At 35.8% G+C, this 14,846-nt stretch overlaps 1 protein-coding gene across 1 annotated transcript in view; it reads left to right on the top strand.

The window, feature by feature from the left end:
* LOC149084851 (regulating synaptic membrane exocytosis protein 2-like) overlaps window positions 1-7,434 on the top strand; it is a 229,740-nt gene extending 222,306 nt beyond the window's left edge. Inside the window, exon 20 of the mRNA XM_089232581.1 lies at window positions 6,099-7,434. Within this exon, the coding sequence (XP_089088707.1) occupies window positions 6,099-6,287 (189 nt within the window). The 3' untranslated portion in view covers window positions 6,288-7,434. The remainder of the gene's footprint in view (window positions 1-6,098) is intronic.
* Window positions 7,435-14,846: the final 7,412 nt, after the last annotated feature.

The raw sequence follows: 14,846 nt of genomic DNA, 5'->3' as shown, positions 1-14,846 counted from the left end.
CGTGGGTACTCCCACAGAGCTTGCTTTGAAAAGTTTTGTTGTAGGTGGAAAAGAAACTCCCATGTGACATGAATGAATGAACGCCAGGGGCTCTGCCACCGAACTTATCCCGTTGCCGAGATCTCTTCCAGTCCGGCTTCGTGACAGAGTCTGGAACAAAGTGAGTGTGTACACCTAACAGTCTGAGCGTGTAGCTAGTGTTGTGTATGATATTTCAGTGCTGCCATCTATACTTCAAATTATGAGTGAAGTGTAATGATTGAATATTTGTAACGTTGTAGGCCTGTTGCTCTCTGTGGCGAGACTTTTTAACTGGGAGATCGGCTCGCATTCGCGCCTTGAAGTTGGGAACCACAGAAAACCAACTTCAGTCGACCACCACTGTGGGGTTCGAACCCGGATCCTCGCATCGCGAGTCCGTCACTATAACCACTCGACCACCACAGCGGCACTCCCATGTGACAAAAACATTGATGAGGATTGGGGATCTAGGGTTGCTAGACATACATATATATGACCCGTAAGGGTGTATGCAGGAATGGATTGATTGAATATTCCTGAGGTTGGTTGAAGAAATGGGTGGGGGATACAGGGGGAAGGACAATAAAGATGATCGCCGCCGCCCCCCCCCCCCATTAAAAAATTATTGGCTTAGGCAGAAGAGCAGAAGGTGGGCATTAGTCCCCCCTCCTTGTTAGGGAAACAACCTGTATCCACTTATGCTTTTGCGTGGGGGGGAGGGGGGCATATGTGGCTTGAGGTTTATTTGGGGGAGCCGGATGTATGTAGACCATTTGTTGGTTTAGTAACTTTTCATTTGCTTAGTTTGAGGGTTCTACAAATATAATACTCGTTAAAAATGTCTGCCTAGTTAAAAAAAATAATTTTGTATTTACTACTTCATGGTCATAGACAGTTATTAACATTCATCATTCAAAACTGTGGTGCAACATTTTATGTATAGGTGAAACAACAGTTTGCATAACAAAGCAGTTGGGAAATAGACCTATTCTAGGTTTTATGACTTTAATGATACCCAATACCATTCAATTGTCTTTTGTATTTTTAGGGTATGCAGAGGCATAAAACATAAACAATATTTACAATGCTCAAGTAAAGAGCTAGAAATGAAAGTGCTTCATTTGTCAAAATGATTGTCAAAATAAAGGCACCATTTATCAGTGGTCACCCCAGTCTTGGTAGGTAAATAACTTATTTCTCATGTTCTTCCCTGGATTCGAACCTGTGGACCTTGATGGTAACCTTCATCGTGGAAGACGAGCATCTTACCATTGCACCACTCTGGCAAAATGATTACACTGGCATTGAACACTAAAATTTAAACAGATCCTTTTTAAAACAGATGGACAATGCAATAAAACCATCTGGTCCATCTTGACCACCATTATTTATATCAGATCTTTTGTAATTTACACACTTTTGCACTATGCTTTTGGAAGTGGTATCGAAAGAGCATCATTCTTGAAAAATTTACATATGCTCATAATGTGCTGTGTGTATTGTCGAAGAGAGTTGGCAGACTGGACTGTGGAAGACTCCCCAAAAAAAAGTAATATATATATTGTGAGGAGAGCAGAAAAGAATTATTTGTGGTTACTAAGACCCTATTTTGGCCAAAAATTGTTTTTGTAACCAAGTCATTTCTGTCATTTTGCTTTGACTTGAGTCAGTCTTATAGGGTATTGAAATAGGGCTATGAGAAAATTTTTTTTTTAATTTTTTGAAAAAAAAAAATTCTAAGGATTTTTTTTGGTTATGTTGTCTAAGAGAGAGGTACCCTCCCCCTCCTACTTTTTCTAATTTTTTGAGTAGGAGCCCTGCGAATGAGGAAAGATCACCAAAAAGTCCCAGAAAAGTTACCGAATTTTGCTTTTTGTATTTGGTAGAGACCCTGTCTAAATATACATTTCCTCTTTATATAGTGTGACAATTCAATAGCACCATTAGAAAGCAAAATGTCTGCAAGTAATTGCAGTTTTAAGGTTAATGTTTGGTCAGTTTTTTCATGGGTTCTTTCAAGGGTTTTCTGTAACCCCTATAATCTAAATAGCATGGAATACATAGATTTATTAATGTATTTCCTCTTTAGATAGTGTATGACAATGCAATAACATCATTAGAAAGCATACTGTTTGCAAGAAAGTGTATTTTTAAGGTGTAATTTTTTTGGTGGGTGAGTTTTTTCAAAGAGGTTTTTCGGGTTTTTTCGCCTGGGTTTTTTCGAGTTTGGCAAAATCAGACCAACCCTGGTCACCAAGATTAACGCTAAAGTACCAAAGGTAAACTCTTTTAACAAAATGGCTCTTCTGTTCTCTTTTAGGGTGTACTCACCGCATATGTAACAGAATACATCAGGATGATTAGTATAACTTCTTCAATTGGATGTCATTCTTTCTTTTCATTAGCTCTCAAAGCAAAGAGCTTTATAAGTTATGTAGTTGTTCACGATTTGCGAAATGAGAACCCTGGAACAGATTAATAAACACTTAAAAGTTTATTTAAATCCGTATTGTGTCCCACAACCATGCTTCATGAAAGCTGGATGACACACATTTAACTTGGACACATGGAGCAACAAGATCTAAATAAAAAATAAAATACAAAAGAGAAAACGAACACACTGACTGCCATGTATGGACACCCTCCCAACTATAAACAGTAGTTATGTTAGATGTTAGTTATGTTAGTTTGTTATGGGCATCTTTTTCTCAGCCACCTCGCTGGGCATTTTGCCTGTTGTGGTGTTGTATTTGTATTTGTAAACACTAGGTTATGTCAATAAACACTGGCCTCATACAAGCAGCTGATAGCACTATAAAGAAGGAAGAAAAAAGCAGAGGAAAACGAATCCGCATAAAAAACTTAAATACTACTCAATGTTAAAATATTGCATAATTGGGCTATGCGGAATCTCAAAAACTGAAGGAATTAATTAACTTTCTGTTAGAGAAAAACTGTTTTTCATATTTAAAGCCAGCACACCAAATAGTCAAAATCAGTTCCAGGCACCGAAATTTTTTTTTTTTGTAACACTGTGTAATTTATTTACGATTTATCATATTTACCAATATGAGCTGGGAACTACGCATAATCACTGGTAAATGTAGTAAAACAAAATTTATTAAACTTACAAAAATGGTTGGTAACTATGCATAACAGCTGATGATTATGCATAATAACCAAATTTATCAAATTTCCTTGACACTAGAACCGCGGAGTGGGCCAATTTGACCCAAATCAAACTTCATTTTCATTTATCTCGAAAACTTAGGGCAGATGATAAAAAATGTTTGTGACTTTTCATGATATTACATATGAATATTAATTCAGGAAAATTTTATTCTCTTCGCATTTAGTGTTTCAGAGTTATAAACACTTATAACTAGAACCGCGGTTTGGGCCATTTTGACCCAACGTACTATTCTATAGGAAAAAGGGAATGTATACTTGTCTTGGAAATTGTTACTCTTTCTAAAACATATTTCTAAATGAAGATAAGGAAGAATAAAGGTTTTTCAAGGTCAAGACCTATTTATTATCAGAGAAGATTATCTTTTTTTTCAATGAGGAACCACAAGTAGAGCTAAATATTTTTCCTTTGTAAATGTTAATACCTGATATTCTGGTGGGACTCAAGAAAGGTTTTTGGGAAAGTAAAAGCTTAACTCTAGAAAAAACACGTAGCTGAAATTTCTGTAGGCAAACGATGTCGCGGAAAAAGAATAAAATTCTGGCTTGCTCCAAATACGTTTTGAATGGATTTCCATGATGCAACTGATCAAAAAATATGAGAACAAGGGCAGAAATGCCTCAACTGACACCTTCTTTCACTATACTGAAGCTGGCTCAAACGCTAAAAGCCAAAAAAATGCAAGCTTAGTAGGGAGGGTGGGACGAAATTGAAGAGCAATGTTATCTGATGCAATGAACATAGTAAAACTACAGTTGCATGAGACATTGCTACTGGAATACAATGATTTCGTAATGAAAATTTATCAAGGAAGATATTTTTCAAAATCTATCAAAAAGATAAAAATGTTTCATTACTCAGCACGCTTCATCTGACAGTCGATATCAGCAGTGGAAGCCCCAAAATGCTTCCAGAAACTATTCTACACTACAATTCAACACAGCTTGTTGAAATTGCAGCCGATCAAGTGGCCAGAAAATATTCTGTGAAGGTTGCATCATGGGGGTGGCCTGTTCACGTTTTCTACAACATCCTAGATCTCACTATTAAAAAAAATTCTGTATTTTGTATAGGGCAGTACAGAAGGCCAGAACTATTTTTTGAACGCAGTTTCTCTAAAATCTTATTGAAGAGCTATGTTCATCATATGCGTTGCTCTTGCACAAGAGGAAATGTGTTCATGGGCTCTTAAACATGCAACTGTTTAGGAGCCATCAATCAATAAATAAATAAATAAAATAAACGAGTCTGATGTCGGGTAACATCAAAATGTGGAAACAACTGTTACTTTTTGCATGGACTGTGGAACTTCAACATGCGGTGAATGTGCAAGAATAATAGAAAAAAAAATTGCTTCAAACTGCTCATCATAAATTCCACTTATCAGTAAGAAATCAATATAATAACAGAATCATATTATAGACCGCCTCATACTTAATTTGATGTGCTTATTTAATATATTTCTCATATTGTGGGATTACTGAAAAAATTTTTGTAATGTATATTAAATCTTATTTTTAATGAATTACATCTTTTTTTAGCTAATTTTGAAGCCTGTTTTATACTCATAAACAAATATAGTTTCCTGTTATGACTACACAATTAAACACCATTGAATGAAAGTAGGGAAAACACAGGAACCGAAAAGAAATTCCGATTTTCACTATGAAACAGTTTCTTCTTGGTTTGGGTCAATTTGACCCAGTCTGCGGTTCTAGGTATACCGAAAGTGCTGCAGTTCTAGTGTTAACATATATGATGATTCTGTTTTAATTGTGAAAAATTAATATGGTGATGGGTAATTAATATGGTGATTGGAAGAAAAGTGGTGCCATCTGTTGTGAAAATTGGGGAACATGACATCATCAAGGGTGCGTGCACAGGCCTCCTCTTTCTCAGTTTTCAAATCTCGTAATCCTAGTTGTGTATACAAGGTGCACCACTCAAAAAGTTTGGTGAATGGTTCAATATTTAAAGAACAACGTGGGTTAGAAACATGCTCCTACACATGTGCTTTGAGTGACATGTAAAGATACCCCCTCCACAACATCGTAAACACTAAGCTGAAGCCCAGGGCTACCTATAGAATGCATTGAGTGTGAAAGTTGATGTCGCAATTCAATGGAACAACGCCTAAACATAAAGTTTTGCTACAAAAAAACTTACTATAGACCTTTCATAACTTCCTTGAGCCAGGAAAACAAAAAGAAGTCTGCGGAGACCTTGCTAATCCCTAATTCATCCTCTATCATTTTTAAAGTCTGCCGCAGATCATTCACAAGCATCTGTTTCATTCGTTCAATGATCTTTTTGGTGCTCTGCTTTAACAAGGTAGACTTGAATGCAGCTCATCATTGACAGTTTTTTTTCCATTGGAGAAGCATTTGAACCAGGTCGTAAACATATTTTTCACTCACCGCTTCTGTTTGTACATTTTCATCAACATGTTATGGGTCTCTCAGTTTTCCCCATTTTGTAGCAAAACTTTATGTTCACAAATTGTTCTATTGCATTGTGACATCAACTTTCACACTCAATGCATTCTAACGGTTTTTCTCCAGCATTGTAAACACTAAGCTGAAACAGAGATGACTAGAGCAATAAATAGAATGCATTGAGTGTGAAAGTTGATGTCACAATGCAATGGAACAATACCTAACTAAGCATAAAGTTTCACTACAAAGAAACTTACTGTAGCACTTTCATAACTCCCTTGAACCAGGGAAAGAAAAAGAAGTCAGCAGGGGCCTTGGTAATCCCAAATTCATTTGCTAGCATTTTTAAAGTCAGCTGTGGATCATCCACAAGCATCTTAAGCATATGCAGTCTTTTTGCGTTATTTCTTGTCATTTGTCATCTTATAAAATTTTTGTACTTTCTTTTGTAGGTTACAGTCTGGGGTGACTATGGAAGAATGGAAAAAAAAGCTTTTATGGGAGTAGCACAGATAATGCTTGATGATTTGGATCTTTCAAATATTGTTATTGGATGGTACAAGCTTTTTCATCATTCAGCTATGGTGAATCTACCTGAAAATCTACAGAGAGCTATGATGTCTGCTGATAGTTTTGGTTGAGAGGATTAAATCTGTGAAAGAATTAAGATGTCTATGTGAAAAAATGCCTCTTAACAAAAGGGGGAATGCCTTCAGAATGCCAAGTACCTGATGTGCCATTTAATACAGTGAGACAATGACTTTGAAAATTTCCAGCATTATTTTTGCATTCTGAGAACTAGATATTTATCTTGGGGCTTTTTTGAAACAAGTATGTGCAGTATTTGTGCTTCATGTTTCACAGAAGTATTCAGAAATACAAAACAAAAACTTCTTGGTATCATTCTTATAGTATAAAGTGTATGAGGATTATATGATGTATTCATATATATATAAATGCCAAAAGATTAACTTCTTGTGAATTCCGCCAAAAGAACAAAGATATATACAGTGTGATTATTACTATACAGTGTGATTATTACAGTAATACTGCTAAGCTGTGACACTATTTGAGGTCACTGTGATATGTATAACAGTGCACATTTCCTATGTTTCATTGCCTTTAGTAATGAGTTTCTAAAATATTATATAACCCAGCAGTATAAAACATAAAAAATATTTTTTTCTTTCCCCTCTATAAATATGTATATACAGATATATGTATTTGAATGTAAATATGAATTATATTGAATGGAACATAGTATTACCTGAATGCACACTAAGACTGCATTATATGAATGAAAGTTTATACTTTAATCAATTTTGATTGACCTTTGCCATTTTTAACGGTTCTAAAGTATATAAATCTGGGGATCAATATGCTACTGAAAAATATTTATAGTATTTATTCTTGGTGTAAATAATAGAAACATAAACATTCATTAAAAAAATTAAAGCTTGTTTATACTAATAATAAGAGTCAAAACAATTTTTTAATGCAAATGAATGAAAGCTATGCTGCTCACTAATTATTACAAAAGGACATTAGATATAGTAATTTTATTATTTTAATTTATAAATAATATGAGATTGTGTGTCAAGTATTGTATTGAATTATCACATTTGCCAGCCATTAATGTACAGGGTAGGTATAATTAAAAGGATTCTATTCACACACACACACACACAAAGCACTTCAGAGAGAGTCTTATTCAAGACTTCATCATGAAATTTCATACATGAGTAAAGGGGGACCACGGATCTATATATATATATACATACAAAGGGTGTCCATAATTAAAAGACCCTATTTTAAAGTAGCCTACAGGCAAAACCAGTCATCAGAAAATTGTGAAATTTTGTGGACTTGATAAAGTGATGGGAATTTGTTTCAGGGGAGGAAATTAGTTGCACATATCGCCACCAGAGGGCGTGTTATTGAGAAATCCCACATTTAGGCAAATTTTAACAATTGTTAAACACATTTACAATTGTTACTGCAACAAAACATGTTCCACATGATGGCCATCATTTTCAGATACCATGTGAAATTGCAAGATGGCATGTTCCACAATTGACTGAAGTGTGTGCGTTGAAATGTTCAGCATGTGGCGTGAAATGCTGCCTTCAAGATCAGGTAAACTTCTTGGATTATCACGACTTACCAGATGTTTCAAATACCCCCACAGCCAAAAATCTCATGGATTAAGGTCTACGGATTGGGGAGGCCATAGATTAGGGAAGTGCCGGCTGATGAAATGTTCTTCTGTAAAATGTGTTTTAAGAACATTTTCTTAACACACACTGCAATGTGTGGAGGAGCTCCGTCTGCAAGGCAGTGACGTGCTTGCAGATTCAGAACAATTTCGTTCTGTAACAGCAATGCATATCTCTTCCTGGTGATCAAACATGTCGCTGGACCTGTAGAACGTAACTCCTTGTAGAAGTAGGGACAGAGAATAAATGATGCAGTAAATCCACACCATACCATCACTTTTGGTGAATGCAACGGAACCTCTAAGATAGCATGCAGATTTTCCAGTTTCCTAAATTTGGCAGTTGTGAGTATTGACTGCACCATCTAAGTGAAAATGAGCTTCATCTATCCAGAGGATATTCCAAGGCCATTCTGAATCTACCTCAACGCGAGCTAGAAACTGCAGTGAGAACCGGAGTTGAGCAGTAGCAGCATAATCATGTGGAAGCAACCCCTGCACAAGTGAAAGTTTGTACGGATAATATCGGAGAATATTCCGCATGATCTTATGGACAGTTGAACGTGGCCTATCCAACGCCTGCGCTACATGCCTTACACTACCATGAGAATTTGAAGCTCTGTTCTCTTCTACCTGAAGTGAAACCTCCTATACTGCATTTATAGAAACTGGTTTTCTTCCTCTTCCAGGATGAACAGCTAACGATCCTGTGGTTTCAAATTTCGTTATCATACTCTAAAGGTTTTTAATATTCATTGGACCTCATTAATCCTCTTCCAAGTCTGATATTTCCATGGAGCAGTTACTGCGTAATTGCTGTTTTGGTAAAACAATTTGACCAAGAAAGCACGATCTTGTAAACTTGTTGTCATTGTGAGCAGCAAACACATTGAGAACAAGATCTGCGTGATTGTTTCTAGGTTTTATAACAGCTGCTGCATGACATCACATAAATTTACATGTTTACTACAGGTGTTCAAAGTGAAATGCCCTCTGGTGGAGGCATGTGCAACTAATTTTTTCCCCTGAAACAAATTCCCATCACTTCATGAAGTCCTCCACAAAATTTCACACTTTTTTGATGACTGGTTTTGTCTGTAGGCTACTTTAAAATAGGATATTTTAATTATGGACACCCTGTATATATGTAATCGTTTAAATTTCACCCACCAAGAGAAAAATGGGATACTACAAGTCAAAAGTTTTTAGCTACTACCATGTTTTTTCTGTTAAAAGACACTTCAAGGACCTGTGCAGTATACTGCTATCGATGTCCATTACAGTGAACTTCAGAATAGACTTATGAGTTGCCTTGCATTAGCCTTGAATAATGATAAGAGTTATTGAATAATGATAAGAGTGCTTGAAAAAACAATTACAGCATGCAGGCAATGATGTAAATAATAAAAACTTGTGCTACATTATTGGAAGATTAGCACATTCAAAAACATTGCTTGATGGGTGAAGGCAAATGCTCCATACCCATTTTGGCAATGATCATATAGCCTAATCTCTTGAGGATGTACTAATGTGTGGTCTGCATATTTGTCAAGCCTAAATCTGTGTGGTTTCTGGACATTGGGATATTTGTGTGGAAGATTATGCTTATCAGGAAGGGTATTTGACTTCTGGCCTAAGTCAAGCATCTAAAGTTTGTGTAAATGCACGCTACTACTGTTCCAATAGATCTGCTTCATAGTTCCATTGAAAATGTTGAAATACATTTTCAGCATGTGATTAATCAGTAAAGATCACATGTTATGATCTTATAATGAGGTTGTTGAAGCCTTTTTATCATAGTTATGTGTTTTGTTCATGACTTTTGACTTGTAAGTATATTTTATGCCCCATGGTAAGTGAAATTTGAACTAATGTGCCTCTCCCTAACAATTCTCGTTAATGACAATGTTTTGAATAATCTCTCTCTTTAAAGCATCATGAATAAGGTCTCTTGAATTATAACTATCCTGTGTTTTTTACTAGTTTCAGACTCTCTTCAGCATTCATCTTTGTCTCATCATTTGATATAAGATCATGAAATGTCAATTCTTTTGCAATCCGTCGGCTTTATAAAATACATGTATATAAGTAAAGCACATGTGGTGAAGGAAAGTTATATATTTGCACTAATCTTGGACATAAAAAATGAATATGAAATTGAAAGGACTTTGAATATTTCAGAGTTTCAAAATATGAGAAAGTATGAAAAATTCTTTTCAGTGTACTATTTTGTAACTGTCATTAATGTACTTTGAACTAAGATTTGTTATTTTTTAATAGATTTTAAGCCACTTGGCATTAATCCGTGATTTTATTTCATATCAACAATAACAATTATTTTTGTGACAAACATATCAAAAATGTATATATAAATACTTGATGAATGAATATGGTAGCTTCAAAAATTTTGTCTTTAATTTATGATTATTTATTGTATATTTTGAATATTTCAAGAACTCTTAATTCATGGGTATCATTAAATAAAGCAAAATTATATCAGAAGGCAGTGTGCTGACAAACTAAAGTTTTATTGATGATCAAGTTTTATGCCATTACCAAACAGGTGAAAGAGCTTATACATTTTCAAATTTGTGCATGTTAATTATGTGTTGTTGTGAAATTCATGAAAACTTTGATTTAATTGCAGTAATTTAGTATATTTGAGACCCATAGCGTTCATTCTAAAGTATATTCTATGATATTCTTTAGCTTTCAACTTTATACATCAAGTGAATTTTTTTTCAGATTCTCAAGCTTGAATGGAATCAGACCACAGTTCTCAAAATACTGTGATAAATATACATTTGAAAATTTATTTGAAAAAATTGAAATAAGTTTTCTAAAATTTCTTAGTTTGAATCATTCCTTGTTCTATAAATCTGAGAGATACAGAAATTATTCCTGCTGTAGAAAATGCTGTAGATGAGTATGAAAGTGGCAAACCCATTTTAAAAACCTTTTTTTCTGATTTTTATATGTTTTTGATGTTCTATGATCTCAACATACCTATTGCTCATTATGTTAGAGTTGAATATAATTTTTTTTTCATAATCTAAAAGTGAAAGTTTTTAAAAATTCAAATTGATTGTTGAGTACATGTCTTTGCAACTGTCATGCTGCTACTGACCCAGGACCTATCCACTCAATGAAGAGTCTGAATAATCAATTACAAACTAGTATATCAGTTATCATCTGTTTTTGATAGTTCTAAAAACTGCTTGACTACAACTGAAGTTTCTAAATATATTTTTATCTGTTAGCCATTTAAATTCATTTTCTCCTAGGTAAAAATTGCATTATATACTAGCATATGATACCACCAAGAGTTAATTGAACCAGATGTTAATTGAAATGGATTGAAAATCATTTTAAATTTAAAATGTAGTTTGATATTTGAATTAAAAAATTCTAAAAAAATGACCTATTATTCTTAGGAAAAAACCTTTGTAATCCTTTTTATTTCGATTTACTATAATTTCTAATTTTTCATACCATAAATAAGAATTTAATATATTATATATATATATATATACAAATACAACGCCACAACAAGGAAAATGCCCAACGAGGTGGCTGAGAAAAAGATGCCCATAATAAATATGGATGTCATATATTTCGAAAATACAGCAACCCAATTAAAAAGCCGCTGTGGTGGTCGAGTGGTCATAGTGGTGGACTCACATCGCAGGGACCCGGGTTCGAGCCTACACTTCGATTATATCTCTTCGACACCTGCGTTCATCCAATGTAAACATGTTCAAAAAATGAAGTCTCTTCATAACTCAAGTCCCGTGTGCCAATAAGGATGCGCGTAACTCTTCTCTCCACGCCTTCAACCAAGTCTATGTCCCTCTGTAGGTATGGCCTCCAAAACCTTACAACATACTCCAGTCCAGTACGAACTAAGCCTCGAAAAAGTGGAAAAATGACTTTAGGAAAACGCGAAGAGACCTTTTTGAAAATAAAACCAAGCATTCTATTTGCTTTTTTGACCACTGCTGAACAATGTTCAGAAAACCTAAGCTGCTTGTCAATGAGAATTCCCAAATCGGTGACCCTAGTTGCATCCGGGATATGACACCATTCAACTCATAAGAGAACCGTGGGTTGTTCCAACCAAAATGGGCAAACATGCACTTATCAATGCTAAATACAAATACAAATACAAGTACAACGACACAACAGGCAAAATGCCCAACGAGGTGGCTGATAAAAAGATGCCCATAAAAATATGGATGTCATATATTAAAAAAAAAACAGCAACCCAATTAAAAATGCAATTAACACAAATTATAAACAATATATATACATGATAAAATATTATACAATGCCCATAAAGAATACTTATGGTTGTCTTATTCTAAGAATGGATAGCTTCTTTGATTTACCCCAACATGTTTATCATATTTCTTTTTAAACGTGTCAATTGTGTTGCAATTTACTACCTCCGGGGGTAAGCTATTCCATTTATTAACAACCCTATTAGAGAAAAATTCCCTGCGACACCATAGCCTTGCATTGTCCCTCAGCAATCGATACTGGTGTCCCCTTGTAAAAGCAGTCGATTGGCGGTGTACTAAAAGTTCATCGTCCATCCTATCCATCACATTGAAAATTTTAAACACTTCGATCATATCTCCTCGACACCTGTGTTCATCCAATGTAAACATATTCAAAAAATGAAGTCTCTCTTCATAACTCAAGCCCTGTGTGCCAATAAGGACACGCGTAGCACTTCTCTGCACCCCTTCAACCAAGTCTATGTCCCTCTGTAGGTATGGTCTCCAAAACCTTACAACATACTCCAGTCCAGTACGAACTAAGCCTCGAATGACTTTAGGAAAACACGAAGAGACCTTTTTGAAAATAAAACCTAGCATTCTATTTGCTTTTTTGACCACTGCTGAACAATGTTCATAAAACCCGCTTGTCAATGAGAATTCCCAAATCGGTGACCCTAGTTGAATCCGGGATAGTGACACCATTCAACTCGTAAGAGAACCGTGGGTTGTTCAAACCAAAATGAGCGACCATGCACTTATCTACACTAAACGTCATGCTCCATTCATTTGCCCATGCTGCAATCCTGTTTAAGTTCGTCTGGAGCAACTCCCTATCGCTTTCATTCCCGATTACCCCGATTAGCTTCACATCATCTGCGAATTTGCTAGTAATCCCATTGATACCCTGATCGAGTTTGTCGATAAAAAGTGAAAAAAGTATGGGGCCAAGGACACTTCCCTGAGGAACTCCACTTGTGACGTCTGTCCAACCAGAGAATTCCCCGTTCACCATAACTCGTTGTGACCTATCTCTTAACCACGATTCTATCCAATTCAGCAAGTTGCCCCCAATTCCAATCTCGTGTAAACGCTTCAATAGTTTGCCATGTTGGACCCGATCGAATGCCTTCTGGAAATCAAGGTAAACAACATCGACATTTTTGCTCTTACCCAAAGCCTTAGTCACGTGATCATAGAAGCAAAGGAGGTTAGTTACACATGACTTCCCCTTCCTGAACCCATGCTGATTATCCGACAATACATTATTCTCGTCTATCCACTTCACAAACTGCCTTTTGATGATAATTTCCAAAATTTTCGAAAGGGAGCTCGTCAAACTCACTGGACGATAATTTGACACCGCTTCTCTACTACCCTTCTTAAATATCGGAACAACGTTAGCAAGTTTCCAATCTCTTGGGACGATACCCTCAGCAACACTACTCCTGTATATCTGTGCCACTGGCCCCAACAATTCATTAGCACATTCCCTGAGGACCCTGGGATAGATATCATCTGGTCCTGGTGCTTTGCTTGCACATACATTTCTTAGAAGATTTAGGACCTCCACGTCTTCTACTTGAATATTGTTGATGGTTTTATTACCCCATGCAACACCCGTATATCGAATATCATTATCTCCATTAAAAACCGACGCGAAAAAGTCATTGAAAGCACTACACATGCTTACATTGTTTTCTACCCTAGAGCCTCCTATCGAGAGGGGGCCAACTGTCCCCTCACATCCATTATTGACGTATCGAAAAAATGATTTTGGGTCAGAGCCAATGTTATCTGCCAACCTAGATTCAACTTCCGGTTTACTATCCCTTATCACTTTCTTCAACAGTCTTCTTTTATGAGTAAACAATGATAGGTCACCTGGTCCACTTTTATCCTCTCTGAATGCTCTTTTCTTTTCAAGATAAAGGTTTCGCACGCTATCCGTGAACCATAGAGGATGCGATGTACAAACATGCTTTTTTCGAACAATGGGTATGACGTCATGCAAAACAGAGGACAGCTTCGTACTAAATTCTTCCCATTGACTTACCACCCCTACTGATTCCAACCGGTCTTTGAAAACCTCCGCTAACCTTCTTCTCAAGACATCAAAGTTAGTTCTCTGAAAACAAGGAACCAGTCTTTTGTTATCAACCTTACCTGAGGAAAAGTCACAGTGAAATCTGACGATACAATGATCACTGGAAGAAAACTCTTCCCCCACCAAAACATGTTCAACTAGATCCTCAGAACTAGTAAGAACTGAATCCAAAATAGCAGTACCCCTAGTGGCTTCTGATACATGCTGATACAAAAACGTTTTAAGCACCAACTTAAGAACGTCTCTTTAATACTGATCTCTAGATGAAAGGTTCTCCTAATCAATACCTGGGTGATTGAAATCCACTAGTATGAGAACCCTCTTACACTTACACATGTAGGAAATTTCATCATGAAATTTAGCGATGTAGTTTGGATTTATATATATATATATACAGTCGAATCATATTATAACAAACACCATGAGATCAGAGAAATCACTTTGCTATAACGAAATTTTGTTATAAATTAATTCCAGGGTTATTCATTGTTCCTATGTAAGCTTATCTGGGTTGATTAGAAAAGTGCTCATTAAAACAAGAGTTTCGCTATATTGGTATTCGTGAAAACAGGATTTGACTGTATATAAAATACTTTCA

This window comes from Pholcus phalangioides, unplaced genomic scaffold, assembly GCF_987345545.1.
Source record: "Pholcus phalangioides strain wild (caught in Gottingen) unplaced genomic scaffold, Ppha-v1.0 ptg000007l_1, whole genome shotgun sequence".
Classification (NCBI taxonomy): domain Eukaryota; kingdom Metazoa; phylum Arthropoda; class Arachnida; order Araneae; family Pholcidae; genus Pholcus; species Pholcus phalangioides.
The sequence above is the reverse complement of the archived record's forward strand: the minus strand, read 5'-3'. Positions and strand labels throughout refer to the sequence as shown.